This window comes from Bufo gargarizans, chromosome 1 (genome assembly GCF_014858855.1).
Source record: "Bufo gargarizans isolate SCDJY-AF-19 chromosome 1, ASM1485885v1, whole genome shotgun sequence".
Taxonomy (NCBI): domain Eukaryota; kingdom Metazoa; phylum Chordata; class Amphibia; order Anura; family Bufonidae; genus Bufo; species Bufo gargarizans.
Window position 1 is genome coordinate 496,935,757 of NC_058080.1, and position 16,570 is coordinate 496,952,326.

At 39.5% G+C, this 16,570-nt stretch overlaps 1 gene segment (V, D, J or C); it reads right to left on the reverse strand.

The window, feature by feature from the left end:
* Positions 1-8,470: 8,470 nt before the first annotated feature.
* Positions 8,471-16,570, reverse strand: part of LOC122923687 — a 297,490-nt gene continuing 289,390 nt past the window's right edge. The window contains 4 exon segments of the C gene segment in view: positions 8,471-8,845; positions 10,591-10,698; positions 11,812-11,865; positions 12,215-12,496. Coding sequence covers positions 10,592-10,698; positions 11,812-11,865; positions 12,215-12,496 — 443 coding nt within the window.

A 16,570-nucleotide genomic window follows, 5' to 3' on the forward strand; every position in this document is an offset into this window, starting at 1 on the left:
CAGGGGTCAGTATTGGGCCCTATTCTCTTCAATATATTTATTAATGATCTTGTAGAAGGCTTGCACAGTAAAATATACATTTTTGAAGATGACACTAAACTGTGTAAAGTAATTAACACGGAAGAGGAGAGGATGGATCTGGATAGATTGGAGGCTTGGGCAGAGAAGTGGCAGATGAGGTTTAACCTCTTCAGGACACATGACGTACCGGTACGTCATGATGTCCTGGTACTTAAGGACACATGACGTATCGGTACGTCATGTGTTGTTCCGATCACTGCCGCCCGGCGGGCGGTGATCGGAACAAGGTGCCTGCTCAAATCATTGAGCAGGCACCTAGGCTAAATGCGCGGGGGGGTCCCGTGACCCCCCCATGTCGGCGATCGCAACAAACCACAGGTCAATTCAGACCTGCGGTTTGATGCGCGTTTTGCAGAAACTTTATAATGCCCAAAATATATATGTTTTACCTCCCCCTGCACCCCTGAATGATATTATGTGGGCGGGTGGTGCAGGGGGAGGGTTGCGGGTGGTGTGGGCGGTGCGGGAGGCGGGCGGTGCGGAATAATTGTTGGTGGTTAGTGGGTATACCAGGCTGCCAGCACATTGCTGGCACCCTGGTATAAACGGCTGACATCGGTGATGCGGACCGCTGTATGGAAAAGGTTGACAGCGCAGGGAGCTCCCTCCCTCTCCAATCGGGGGGCTGCTGTGCTTTTGCAGCCCCCCGATGGACAGGGAGAGAGCCCCCAGACAGCCCCCCGCCAGCCCCGTCCTCACCCTTCCGCGTCTGCGAAGTTGTGGCAGACGGGGAAGGTTCCCATGGCAACAGGATGCCTTCTCAGGTATGCTGAAGGCATAGATCTGTTCAAAGTGTAAGTAAAATACAGTGCAGTACCCTAAATAGTGTACTGTACTGTATTATACAGACATCAGACCCACTGGATCTTCAAGAACCAAGTGGGTCTGGGTCCAAAAAAAAGTGAAAAAAAGTAAAAATCCAAAAACACATTTATCACTGATTAAAAATGAAAAAAATAAAATTCCCTACACATGTTTGGTATCGCCGCGTCCGTAACGACCTGATCTATAAAATGGTTATGTTACTTTACCCAAATGGTTAACGCTATAAAAATAAAAAATAAAAAACTATGATGAAATTGAAATTTTGCCCACCTTACTTCCCAAAAAAAGGTAATAAAAGTGATCAAAAAAGTCGCATGTATGCCAAAATTGTAACAACCAAACCATCATCTCATCCCGCAAAAACCATACCCTACCCAAGATAATCGCCCAAAAACTGAAAAAACTATGGCTCTTAGACTATGGAAACACTAAAACATGATTTTTTTGGTTTCAAAAATGAAATAATTGTGTAAAACTTACATAAATTTTAAAAAAAGTATACATATTAGGTATCGCCGCCTCCGTATCGACCGGTTCTATAAAAATATCACATGACCTAACCCCTCAGCTGACCACCGTAAAAAAATAAAAATAAAAACGGTGTAAAAAAGCCATTTTTTGTCATCTTACGTCACAAAAAGTGTAATAGCAAGCAATCAAAAAGTCATATGCACCCCAAAATAGTGCCAATCAAACTGTCATCTCATCCCGCAAAAAATCAGACCATACTTAAGATAATCGCCCAAAAACTGAAAAATCTATGGCTCTTAGACTATGGAGACACTAAAACTTTTTTTGTTTTAAAAATGAAATAATAAATAAAAAAAATTGTATACATATTAGGTATCGCCGCGTCCGTGACAACCTGCTCTATAAAATTACCACATGATCTAACCTGTCAGATGAATGTTGTAAATAACAAAAAAAAAAAAAAAAAAAAAACAGTGCCAAAAAAGCTATTTCTTGTTACCTTGCCGCACAAAAAGTGTAATATAGAGCAACCAAAAATCATATGTACCATAAACTAGTACCAACAAAACTGCCACCCTATCCCGTAGTTCCTAAAATGGGGGGCTTCAGGGGGGCTTCAAATGGGACATGGTGTCAAAAAAACCAGTCCAGCAAAATCTGCCTTCCAAAAACCGTATGGCATTCCTTTCCTTCTGCGCCCTGCCGTGTGCCCGTACAGCAGTTTACGACCACATATGGGGTGTTTCTGTAAACTACAGAATTTGGGCCATAAATATTGAGTTTTGTTTGGCTGTTAACCCTTGCTTTGTAACTGGAAAAAAAATATTAAAATGGAAAATCTGCCAAAAAAGTGAAATTTGGAAATTGTATCTCTATTTTCCATTAAATCTTGTGCAACACCTAAAGGGTTAACAAAGTTTGTAAAATCAGTTTTGAATACCTTGAGGGGTGTAGTTTCTTAGATGGGGTCACTTTTATGGAGTTTCTACTCTATCAGGGGGGCTTCAAATGGGACATGGTGTAAATAAACCAGTCCAGCAAAATCTGCCTTCCAAAAACAAAACGGCGCACCTTTCACTCTACGCCCCGCTGTGTGGACGTACAGTAGTTTACGACCACATATGGGGTGTTTCTGTAAACAGCAGAGTCAGGGCAATAAAGATACAGTCTTGTTTGGCTGTGCAACACCTAAAGGGTTAACAAAGTTTGTAAAATCAGTTTTGAATACCTTGAGGGGTGTAGTTTATAGAATGGGGTCATTTTTGGGTGGTTTCTATTATGTAAGCCTTGCAAAGTGACTTCAGACCTGTAGTGGTCCATAAAAATTGGATTTCTGAAAAAATTTCAAGATTTGCTTCTAAACTTCTAAGCCTTGTAACATCCCCAAAAAATAAAATATCATTCCCAAAATAATTCAAACATGAAGTAGACATATGGGGAATGTAAAGTCATCACAATTTTTTGGGTTATTACTATGTACTACAGGAGTAGAGAAACTGAAACTTTAAAATTTGCTAATTTTTCAAAATTTTTGGTAAATTAGGTATTATTCTGTGCAAGAAAATTATTATTTTTTTACTTCATTTTACCAGTATCATGAAGTACAATATGTGACAAAAAAACAATCTCAGAACGGCCTGGATAAGTCAAAGCGTTTTAAAGTTATCAGCACTTGAAGTGACAGTGGTCAGATTTGCAAAAAATGGCCTGGTCCTTAAGGTGAAATAAGGCTGTGTCCCTAAGGGGTTAACACTGACAAATATAAGGTTATGCACATGGGAAGGAATAATGCAAGTCACCAGTACATACTGAATGGTAAAACACTTGGTAACACTGACATGGAAAAGGACCTAGGAATTTTAGTGAACCGCAAACTAAGCTGTAGAAACCAGTGTCAGGCAGCTGCTGCCAAGGCCAATAAGATAATACGTTGCATCAAAAGGGGCAAAGATGCCCGTGATCATAGTCCTAACACTTTACAAATCACTAGTCAGACCACACATGGAGTACTGTGTACAGTTCTGGGATCCTGTGAACAAGGCAGACATAGCAGAGCTGGAGAGGGTTCAGAGGAGGGCAACTAAAGTAATAACTGGAATGGGGCAACTACAGTACCCTGAAAGATTAGCAAAATTAGGGTCATTCACTTTAGAAAAAAGATGAGGGAAGATCTAATAACTATGTATAAATATATCAGGGGTCAGTACAGAGATCTATCCCATCATCTATTTATTCCCAGGACGGTGACTGTGACGAGGGGACATCCTCTGCGTCTGGAGGAAAGAAGGTTTGTACACAAACATAGAAGAGGATTCTTTACGGTAAGAGCAGTGAGACTATGGAACTCTCTGCCTGAGGAGGTGGTGATGGTGAGTACAATAAAAGAATTCAAGAGGGGCCTGGATGTATTTCTGGAGTGTAATAATATTACAGGCTATAGCTACTAGAGAGGGGTCGTTGATCCAGGGAGTTATTCTGATTGCCTAATTGGAGTCGGGAAGGAAGTTTTTTGCCTAAAGTGAGGAAACTTTGCTTCTACCTCACAGGGTTTTTTTGCTTTCCTCTGGATCAACTTGCAGGATAACAGGCTGAACTGGATGGACGGATGTCTTTTTTCAGCCTTATAAACTATGTTACTATGTTATTATGTAACAGAAGGGGTTAGCTATTATAAATTACGCTCCACTGCACACTTATGTACAGAGCGATAAATTACACCTGCCCGTAATACAGACCCAACTTAACACTACAGCTAACAGAGCAGTTTAGCTATGAATGTCATTGCACTGCACAGTGATGCACACGGCGATATATTAGTCCTGCCTTTAAGGCCTCTTTCATACTACCGTGTTTTTTTCCGTTTTGGGGGCCGTTTTTTGTGGTCCGTATACGGAACTATTCATTTCAATGGGTCCGCAAAAAAAACCGGAATGTACTCCGTATGCATTCCGTTTCCGTGTTTCCGTGTCTCCGTTCCGTGCAAAGATAGAACATGTCCTATATTTGGCCGAAAATCACGTTCCGTGGCTCCAATAAAGTCAATGGGTCCGCAAAAAAACAGAATGAATACGGAAATGCATCCGTATGTCTTCCATATCCGTTCTGTTTTTTGCGGAACCATCTATTGAAAATGTTATGCCCAGCCCAATTTGTTCTTACAAATGTAATTACTGTATACTGTATATGCCATACGGAAAAACGGAACCGAAACAGAAGCACAACAGAAGCAAAAAACAGAACAACGGATCCATGAAAAACAGACTGCAAAACACTGAAATAGCCATGCGGTAGTGTGAAAGAGGCCTTATAATGATGCACAGTAACTGTTTCGCTAACATAACGAATCAGCTATGTATGTCAGTGCACTGCATAGTGATGCACACAGCGATATATTACACCTATCTTTAAGGCCTCTTTCACACTACCATATGGCTATTTCAGTGTTTTGCGGTCCGTTTTTCGCGGATCCGTTGTTCCATTTTTTGTTTATGTTGTGTTTACGTTTCCTTTCCGTTTTTCCGTATGCCATATACAGTATACAGTAATTACATAGAAAAAATTGGGCTGGGCATAACATTATGCATACGGAGTACATTCAGGTTTTTTTTGCGGACCCATTGAAATGAATGGTTCAGTATACGGACCGTATACGGAACACAAAAAACGGCCCGCAAAACGGAAAAAAAACGGTAGTGTGAAAGAGGCCTAACTCTGAATGTCAGTTCACTAGACTGTGATGCACACATCAATACACTCTCCTCTCAGTCTCCCTGCACTCACCCTCTCCAATATTGTCCTATTAACATTTTGCATCAACACTGTCACATCCCTCACTATGCTCAGCTCACAGGAAAATTATAGAGACCGCGCCAAATGTGGCTTTAATAGGCTGCATGGCCTTATGGGTGAACCTGCGTTCCCGTGCTCCTTACTTTCACTCTGCAACACTTGCAGCCGCCATTTTAGGAAAAATTTATTCGTTACCACGGAGCACAAAGAAATTTGGCTTCGTTGCGAATATAGAGTTTTCCTAAACTTTGGACCAAATTCCCCTTCAAATGCTTTGCTTAGCTTAACACTAATGGCCATCATCATGTACTACAATGATTGTCAACTTCGTCCCCTAGCTGTGCCTTTGACAACTCTACATCCTCCTTCACCGTCTACTCCTACTCATCATCCTCTTCCTCCAATCCTAGCTGCTCATACTCCTCCACTTCTTCCTGAATGTGCTGCATGTGCAGGTCCCCTAGAGCTACAAGCCAGCAAGCAAGATGGGGAAGCTGTTCTTCTTCAACCATCTCCTGCTGCATCAGTGTAAGCATTTGTTCCAATATAAATGACATACGGTAATACGGTAATTGATACCCCTGCTGTCCCTACTTACAAATCTGTTGGTCTTTTCAAAGGGCATGAGTACGTAACACATGTCCTTGATAAGCTGCCACTGCCTGAGCTCAAAATAACACATGCCTTTCTGCGGTGGTGGTCTGGTGTATGATATAATCATTGACCACTTTACGTTGCTTGTACAGACAATCCAGCAAGATGAAATACCAGCTAGTTGGATTATTGCAAATCAGGTGGTGCAAAGGTAAACCTTCTGTCACTGCAAGTCCACCCATACACTCTCCTGAACATGGTCAGCACCTTCTGCAAGTCACAATATGTTGTAAAAAATGACATTGCACCACCACATTTATGACTAGCATCATACAAGGATCCTGTTTTATATTCCCAAAATGCATCACAGCCACGATGTTCCTGCCATTCTTGCTGACCACATTATCCAGGAATTTAGCTTTCTGATGCGCAATAGCAACTGATCTTCTGTGTGGCTTCTCTCGCTCAGGTTCATGAGTTGTAACACAGCATCGCAGCACTTCAGCTTACACGTAAAGAAAGTAGGGGAAGTAGAAGCAACGCTGTACCCTGTTTCTGTTCGGGAAGGGAAGATTCAGGAGCATGTAAAGGAGGTGGATAAGGACTTGGTATGGACACTAGACTGACACAAACATGGAGGTGTCAGCATCTAATCTTGCAGTGGTGCATCATCACCACTGCTACACAAACCATTGACCCAGTGGACTCTGAAAGATATGTACTGTCTCTGGCCATAATTGCTGCTCACATGTCAATGATAACGCGCACCTTGCTGCACAGTGGCATGCCAAGGCGTTACCCACATTCTCTCCTATGTGAGTACAAAGAGCTTTTTTGGAGAAATAATGTTGGTTTGCTCTATTGAGGCTAAAGTTGCTTTAAGGCAGTGGAATATACTAAGTAGTACAATAACAAGTGTACTACCAGCAACTTGGTCTGGTGGGAGTTCAGTTGACACACAAGTGGATTACTGGGAGCATATTGTTGTTTCCTGCCTACACTTTCCATTATGGACTGATGTTTGAGTGGTGGAGCAGGAAGAGGAGCAGGAGAAGCAGTAGCTAGTGATGTTGTTTGTAATATAGCCTAACTACTAGAATGCTGACAGGAAGAAGGTGAACTGTCTTACTCACATCACTGGCCACTTCGATTTTCCCACATGAGTCTGTAATGCTGATTCATGTGCTGACATAGAGCTGTGGTTCCTGCATTTGTCCCAAAATGGCCACATCTTACTCTTTCCCTACAGAGCTTGCACACTTCAGGTCTTCTTTTATAGCCGTTCTCTCCTGAAAGTTATTATGAGTTTTTTTTTGTTTTTTTTTGTAAGAACGTGCACGAATCACTAGGAATGTACACTATCTGCTATACCGCACAGACTGTAGAGACTGTTTGACATCTGGGCTGCTCTACATTTACATATATACCAAAGGAGTGGTGAGAACTTCTATGGCCCTTTAACTTTCTTATACAAAGAGCTCAGTGACATTGATTTTATTTGCAGTTGTCATGTCCTTCTCTTCCCCCTGAAATTCTTCCTCATGGCAGTCCAAACCCTGCCATCAACAGGAAAACTGCCTAGAATAGCTTCCTTAGCACCCGGTGTTGTCTCTTACGAGAAAGGAGGGCACCACTACAAGGAGTCAGTGAAAACAGAGATGATGGAAAGGAAATGCTTCCATCAGGCCTCAATTTAACTCTTATGGAGAAATGAACTGAATACTGGTATTGACATTGCTACTGCTTGTGCTACAGCCACCCATAGAAATCAAACACAATCTCTATCCACTGAAAGTGCACTTTATTGTTGGACAGAGTCCATTGTAATTGCGATATATGTAACTATGATGCAGCACCCAAGTAAAATGGGTGACAGCTTCCCTGAGGCAGCCTGACTGTCTGTGATTGTGAATTATGTGATGAATATTGGGTTGTTGAGGAGATTCACATTAATAATAAACTAAGTACTATGGGGGTCATTTATTATTAGATATACACCAGTTTGTGGCATATATCCGTCGCAGTTTCGGCCGCAAACGGGATTTGCGTCCGAATCTGTGACTTTTCCCCGCTCATGCCAAGTCTAAATAAGGTAGTGTGGCATGGTTGGGGAAGTGATAGCTCCACCGGCCTGTCTCATTTATCATTTTCTATGCCTATGAAACGTCCACTGATCCTTTAGTCCCTTTTGGTTGGCTGAGGTTAACGGCAAGGCATTATGGACAAGCTGAACAGGAAGGAGTCACAAGATCTTCCTCCTTTATCTTCCCATCTGTATTCTGATATGCAAAATGGTGGATGCCAGAATTCATGTGACAAACAAAAGTTTTGGGAACTTTTTGGGTTATTAATTATATTAGTTTAGAATCAGTTCATTCATCTCTACTTAGGACATTTCATGAATTTTTTATAGTCTTAAACAAAGACCCTGTTTTACATATGCACTGTTATTTTGGCTCCAAAGACTTGTTGAGGCTCTTAGTATGTGAAATTAAAGGGGTTTTGTCATTCCAAGCATTGGTGGCTTATCGCTAGCGATACGTCACCAATGCTTGAAATGACACAACCCCTTAATATAAAATATGGTTAAACATGGCATATGACTTGAGTTAACTTCCATAGTTTCTCATGTATGTGCTCTATTTCTTGGTCATAGGGCAATAGCTATGTGAACCTTTATGCACTTTATGTAATTGATACATTGAGTACATTTTCTTTTTTCAATAAATGCTTTAATATAACTTTTGTGATATTGTTTACATTGTATAGAAAAGACATATATATTACAAGTATACAGTATAGACATGACGAAGATTAGAACATACTAAGTAAAATGCATGTAACGGAAATAGTACATACACTATGTAAATTACAATTGAGTATAATGGATGACATCATTTCTTCCTATATTAATTGGGTAATTCTATTTTAATCATCTCAAACCTGCTTAATATTCATGGCACTATATACATGCCACACTATGATTATAAATATACAATGTCTGAATGGTGATAAAGATTTCATTTCATCCAACAGAACTGATGAAAATGACTGATGTTGCTGTTTTGAGCCCAGTGAAGAATATCTGTTAATGGAGAATAAGACATGATTAGTCATGTTCTATACTAGCATGTTTAGTATGTTACGTGTTAGCCTGGCTATATGCATGAGAAAAGCTGAACATCCTGAATTGTTTGCCGTTATACATATTGTAAAATCTGTGCAGTTTAAACAATTATTGCACTTGATTAAATATAGTTCACTCATGAATTATTTTATCATACATTTTGGAAAAAGTTTTGAAGACTTTTTGAAGCCAATATTCTGGAGTGCAGGGCGTGATACATTCTCCCTATGTTTTATTTTATGTAGTTAAAAGGATTTTCCAGGAGTACAAAAATATTATCCTCAGCCTAGGAGGTCATCAATATGTGATTGTTGGTGGTCTGAATCCTGGTAGCCCTATCGATCAGCTGTTTGAAAGGGTGAATGCGGCAGCCTGCTCACAGCATACATAGCACAGCGTCATACATTGTATAGTGGCTGTGAGTGGTATTGCACCCCTGGCCTATTCACTTGACTGGGACTGAGCTGCACATAGGCCATATGATCAATAAACGTGATGTCACTGCCCAAGGGAGAGGCCACAGCACCTATTCAAACAATTGATCGCAGGGGTGCCAGGATTGAAACCATTCTGACATTGAAGACCTATCCTTAGGATAAGCCAGCATTATTTTACTCCAGAAAACCCCCTATATTACATATATAGCCCAAATGTATGCCAAACATAGCCTAAATTCAGTTTTATATAAATTTCATATGTAAGGACCTTGACTAGTAAGGGCAACAACTTTTGCTTATATGAAAAAGCATAATCACCAGTATTCATTTCATATCCCTTGGGGTTTGGGCAGTTAGGTTCAACTGGTCAGTTTTGTTTTGAATTACTTTTGCCCTAATTTACTCATTTTATTTTGTCCTTTTGACAGACTATAACGACATCTACAGTTTACAGTTTAACAAAAAGACTACCCATAATTAATGGGAATATGTCACCAGCGACCTCCCTATCAAACTACTCACTTAGACAAATTGCTGTGATTCGCCTGATTAAAACACCGTTTTTTATTAGTTGATCTGAGGCTCAGTTCCCGAGTTATAATACTTTTTCTTAATATGCATTAGTTCTTTGGTGCAGGAATGGCTCCGCCTCTTTCTGTGGCCAGCCCCTCCCTCACTGCTTTGATTGCAGTGGCAAAGTGGCGAGGGAGCGACACATAAAGGAGTGGAGCTTGGGTGCAACAAAAGCAATGGTGATGCCCTCCTTACACCAAAGGTCCAATATGCATATACAAACAAAAAACATAAATAAGGAATGGAGCCTCAGATCAACAAAAGAAGAACAGTGCTTTAACCAGGTGAACCACAGCTATGTGTCCAGGCACACCTCTGCAGGGAGGTCACTGGTGATTCCTTTTAAACCTTATGCACATGGTCGGATCTGGTTTTCTAATACTTGAAAAACAGACAGCCATCATATGCATTAGGCTTGTTCTCACTGCCATGCCATCAATAAAAAAGGGTTATTCTCATCTGCATGAATAGCGATAAATAGGAACTGTGGTTAGATCCTCAGTTCAGGCACATGAATGCATGAAAAAAACGGATCCGCATGGCCCCATTGACTTGTATGGGTCATAGTATCGTCCGCTAAAAAACAGCACACTGAAGAAAAATACAGTCATGTGCATGCTCACTTCCTCTGAAAATTGGGAATAATATCTGGGAAGAGGAAGAAAAGATGTTTAAAGATGTGAAGTCACTCACCTTAAGATGACCAAAGGCGCAGGGTTATTATTAGGTTGAAGACAACAGCTTTGGCGGTAAGAATCCTCAGTCCAAGAACTGAAATTGACAATGTGTTCATGCTTGGGTCTGTAAAAGAGCGACACACACAGGTATGAATAAAGAGATGTCATTTACTATATATAATTTTTAGAATAATATGAAAAAATAACCCCTAAAAGGGTATTCCGATTGCGTAAAGTTATCCCGTATCTACGGGATAGGGGATAATAATTTGGCTATCGGGGGTCCTACTGCTGTGACACCCACTGACCATGAGAATGGTGACCCTTTACCCCATGGAGCCCCCTGAAATGAAAAGCACAGCCAGTCAGGCATGCACGCTGCTGCTCCATTCATTTCTATGGGAGTATCGGAGATATCCAAGTGCTGTACTCAGCTAACCCCATCACACATGCCTGATCGGCGACTCCGAGGAGAGAGAGCGTGAAATGCACACACTTCTCCCTTCTTTGTTCTAGCAATTGGTGTTGGTCTCAGCACTTTGACCCCCGCCAATCAACACTTTTCAGATGTCTCTATGACATATCAAAAATAGTAGCGAAACTGACAGACCCTTTAACAGGGGTCATCCTGAACATAACAGATCCTAATGGCTTATGGTTTCAGATTTATGGTTTTATCTTACTGGATATATTAGTGGAGTATGCTATGCTGTTCTGATGGAAAGGAGCCAATGCAAATGTGAACAGTGCCTACAAATCCCATCTGCCAGTATGGGTAAGGTAAACTGCATAAGAGGGATACTCTGATTTCTGCTGATAAACGGTATTATTGTATGGTGAAAAGTTCTAGAAGTTTTTTTTTTAAATATCATTTCAGCCAGTTCCTCTGCAGTTCAATATGAACTTGTTTTCTTCAAGTGAATATAAGCTCCCCTGGTCATGTAATGGACACAGAGGTATTCAATGTATTGAAGTTGCCAGGATGACTCTGCTGCTTCATTCATTCATATGAATAGGAAGAAGCTGCGCCATTGAAGTAAATTGGACGGCTGAGATCTAATTGCGCTGCTCACCTCTGCGGTAAACATACATACAGCTGATCGGCGATCTGATATAGATGACCCCCTTAATACCTGCATAAACTACTATTTCTTTACCGTAATGCATTTTAACTAAAACAATCAAGTAGCCACTACTACTATGAAATACAGTGAAAGGCTTCAAGAAGGTAACTTACTTGTGTGGAAACGTTTAGTGACAGATAGGGATGAGCAAGTATCAGTTGTTTCATCTGAAATATGAACACATTGTGGTGAGTTGGTATTCAAGTCATTGCTTAATAGCATAATGTTTGTCCTGACTCCTGATAACAAGTTATAAATTACATGGGTAGATAGATTTATATTAGATAAAATAGATATCTAAATAGATAATATTAGATAGTTAGATAGATACTAAATAGATATTAGATGGATAGATAGATAAATAAATATGAGATACATAGATAGATAGATAGATAAATAAATATGAGATACATAGATAGATAGATAGATACCGTAATAGCTAAATAGATGGATGTATAGATAGATAGATCATGGATAGCACTTGCGTTATGTGCAGTATAAACATATGTAATGTACCTATTGTGGTATCCGGGTGGACAGTTTCTCCATCATACTTCACTGCACAGCTGAGGTCCTTGGAGGGATTGTCCTGGTCCCATATGACTGCGCTGTATCTCCACACATCACTACTGGACATATCCAGCACAGCTACATCGTTCAGCTCTATTTTCTGTTTGTCTACATCCAAAGTTTTATTTGGTGATGGGAAATCAGTAACCAGGCAGACCGTGTTCGGGAGACTTTCTGTTGGCTTGTAAGACGTCAGCTGATATACCGAAGGGCTTGTCCGGTCTGTTTCTAAAAAAGAATAATAATAAACGTAACCAAAATGGTTGGTAATTGTATTCCTGTGGGTAAATATACAACTGTAGAAAACTGCTTCTCCATCATAGATATGTGGTCCCTGTGCTGTCATGGCCAAAGCTGTTAGTAATAGGATCACACTGCATCTCTCCATGTTAATACATCTACAGCATGTACGGGGGTTTGTAAGGGTTCTTCAGGGAGATGTTGGCTGATTTCATCTTTCTATGCTGAAAATATATCATCCAGACTGCACAATTTGCAGTAAAATAATACACTGGCTTTTAATTTGGGCATAATAAAACCAGACAGCCCCTACTATTATCAGCAGGCAAAGCAGCAGTGAGAAATCAATCAGCTACTGGTGCATTGAATGGGATTGTTCTCTTCCTTATTACTAAGCTTATAAGGTTATTAAAGTGCTATTTTGTGTAGAAGACTTTTTGTTTATTAGCAATGAAGCTGAATGCTTTGAAAATCTACTTGTGGCTGATATAAACTTACTGAGACCGGCAGACAGAATAGTCCTTTTCCAAATAGTAATAGAAACATGAAATATCTATGTTCCGGCTCACCAGCTGCAAAAAGTATCAGCCGCCATGTGGCCTAACACACTGTTGGTGAACAGAAGAGGAGAAGACTACAGGGCCGGGGCCCGGTAAATTCAGTAGAAGTTCAAATTATGTGTTATTCCTGGTATGAATAAGGATCAGGATCTATCCGCAATGTGGAAGCGCTTTTCATATATGCACCATTTTGCACACTTACTTTTCCTTTCAGTTTTCATAAACCCTTATGGTCCCAATGGCGTACAGGACGTCCTTACACTATGATATGTGTCCTGTCTAATAGCAGAGCTGTACAATGTGACACTACTAGAAATACAAATATAAGACATACTTGGATGAATGTTCCAGATCCAAATAGCAGTCTGTTTAATCCTCCACCATAATTCACACCTTATAAATGTTCAGAACAAAAACCAATCAATCTCCCACTCCCAATTTACACCTTATACAATGTCTTTCACGACAGAAGGCAAAGCTAACATTGCTGACCATCAAGCTGACATAACTGTAATTTGGAAAGACCATACAACCGAAGAACATTGCCCGGCTGATATATAAATTATATTCCAAGGTATTGTTTGTCCAGACCATAAGGGTTTTGTTCTCCTACGTTTGGCTCTCTAATCTCTGCTCCTATAGTTTCTGAATTAATCAGTTTTTGGTCTGGTCCGGTGACATCAGTCTTGATGCTGGAGATCACCCCAAATGTGGGGTCTTTCTTTGTGCACGTCATATCCATCATTTGTGTCCAGCTAAGGCCTGTGAACGCATGCTAAGTAACAGCATGGCACACATTTCAGGATATTGATAATTGATGCTTTAATCAAGCAATAATTAAGGAACAAATTGGATTTTATGTTTGAAAATACTTTGTGAACTATGTAGAAATTTCCATAATCATCAATTAATAAGTGATTACTCTCTCAACTAAATATCAAAGTAAACCTACTCAGTCTTACGCCTATTAATGAAATAACCACAGGGTGGATTAATTCTCCAATATCGGATTATTTCTCTGACAAATCACAATTTGATATTTTTAAAAACAAAAAAAATCTCTTATGTACGGATTCCAGATATCAGATCCATAAATATGATAATAATTGGTATGTACATACCAGGATTAATCATCAGCTCTGTCCCAGGACCAAAAATCTGTTTCCCATAGCTTGCCCCACCATATACACACAGCGACACAGACACATACAATAATAGTTTTCTTCTTCCTAGGCTTTAGTCTTTGCTCAATAACATCTACTTTTATTGTAGTGAAGAATTTAAAGGCTATGTGCGCCTTTACACCTAATGTTTTCATTGCTTTAAAGTGTCTAAAATGAAAAACAAAGCAACTTTTTTTTTCAATAGACCTAAGTAAAAAAAATGTATTATCGTATTCTGTCTATATCTTCCATGCAGACCTATGTGTCTCCATGGTAACAGGCTACAAACAAACTCTGTATAGTCATATCCTAGGTATATTGCCATCTATCAGCTCCCTACTTCTTGCTAATGTATGTAGATAATAAGTAAGTGGAAGTGGGAGCTCACATAGGCTCGTGCTTTTTCATATAGTGTGCAGTATGAAGCCAGCAGCCAGGAGGCAATATGGACACAATACATTAATAAGTGCTTTGTATTAACTTACTCTATGTAATAAATGCCACTTGCTGAAGTGACACAACCCCTTTAAGGGGTGGCGGTTTGTAAACTACTACCAGTATATGGGCAAGAGAGATTTCTAGGAATAATGTAATTTGTTGGGTGTTCTGATTTTCCACAACGCTCACATTAAACGTGCGGGTCTCCATGGCCTACACATTTTTCTTGTATTTTCAGACCAACAATACCTTATAAATGTTCAGAATAAAAACCAATCAATCTCCCGCTCCCAATTTACACCTTATACAATGTCTTTCACGACAGAGGGCAAAGCTAACATTGCTGCCCATCAAGCTGACAAAACTGTAATTTGGAAAGAGCATACAACTGAAGAACATGGCCCGGCTGATATATAAATGATATTCCAAGGTATTGTTTGTCCAGACCATAAGGGTTTTGTTCTCATACGTTTGGCTCAGTTTTTGGTCAGGAGTTCTGATTTTCCACAATGCTCACATTAAATGTGTGGGTCTCCATGGCCTACATCTTTTTCTTGTATATCCAGACCAACAACCAACATCAAAATCTTCTAAAAAAATAATTATAATTTGCAAACTCAAAAATTTGGAAAAAAATAAATGTTCTGCCCTCATAATTCTCTAATAAATCTCCAGCACTTACCAAACTCAACTGTAAGTTTTGTACCAGATCCAAAAGTATGTTTTTCATACCCAACACCAGCATACATAGTGGTGCAGACATGTGCAATAAAACATCTGAATGAGAGCAGGTAGAGTCATAGCGTATCCAGGACCTTCCACATGACACGATGTGGAATGATTGGAATATTTTCTGTGAGAATACGTATTTCCATTCACCACATAACAATTAACCAAATTTGACTTTTGATAGTAAATGGACTTATCTTCTAGATTCCAAATTAAAGATCACATGTATCATTACAACCATAGTTATAGTGGCAGATTTTTTTTTATAAAATAAAATATTATAATATAATAGAATATTTTGAATACATTACCTATCTCAATCCATTATCTTAATATTCTGCCCTAAAACATGCAAACATTTAAGAATTCATTGGAATATGCTAGAAGCCAACTGACCTGGCTTTACCGTCAGCCTTGTCCCTTTTCCAAATATAAATTTGTCATTGACATTATCACAGTGACAAACAGTATAGCAAAAACATTTTCAGTAGCCACTGTTATTACTTCTACCATCTACATACAAGAAATACTTCTGATTGTGCGCTGATTATTTCTATTATTGTATTTATTATCACGATTCTTGATGTTTTAAGCTAATAAGATAATATATGAAATATTAATAATATAAGGAATGTAAGGAATAATAAAAAAATAAAATAATTGGCCCTGATATATCATGCCTTTAGTCCACTCCATTGAGTGACTTTTTGGATTTTTATACCTCTGGTTACAGTTTTGAAATATAGGTTGAAAAGTGGGCCTGGTTAGCAAGGTTAATAAAGTTGACTCCAGATTTATCACTGAGACCTTTTTTAAAACTTGCAAATAAGTCATAATCTCACTCCAGGAGGAGGGTGGAGAAGAAAATCTGGAGGAGCTTTTCTTGACAAAAGGATAAGACAAATTTACCAAACAACATAAGATATTTGCTAAATGTGGCATAAAGCACTCCAATGCAGACTGAAGCAATAAATAAATTCTCATGTATGTCTACATGTTATTTTTGGAGATTTTTAATTTAGCACTTAAAGGGGTTTTCCTTTCTCGGCCTTCGATGACCAAGATGGGAATAGGCTGGATAATCGCTAGCTGGAGGTGGACTTAGTTATGGAAACATCCAAGAGACCGGTCTGCTGGAAGTTACGGAAACAGCACAGCCTGCAGTGCTACAT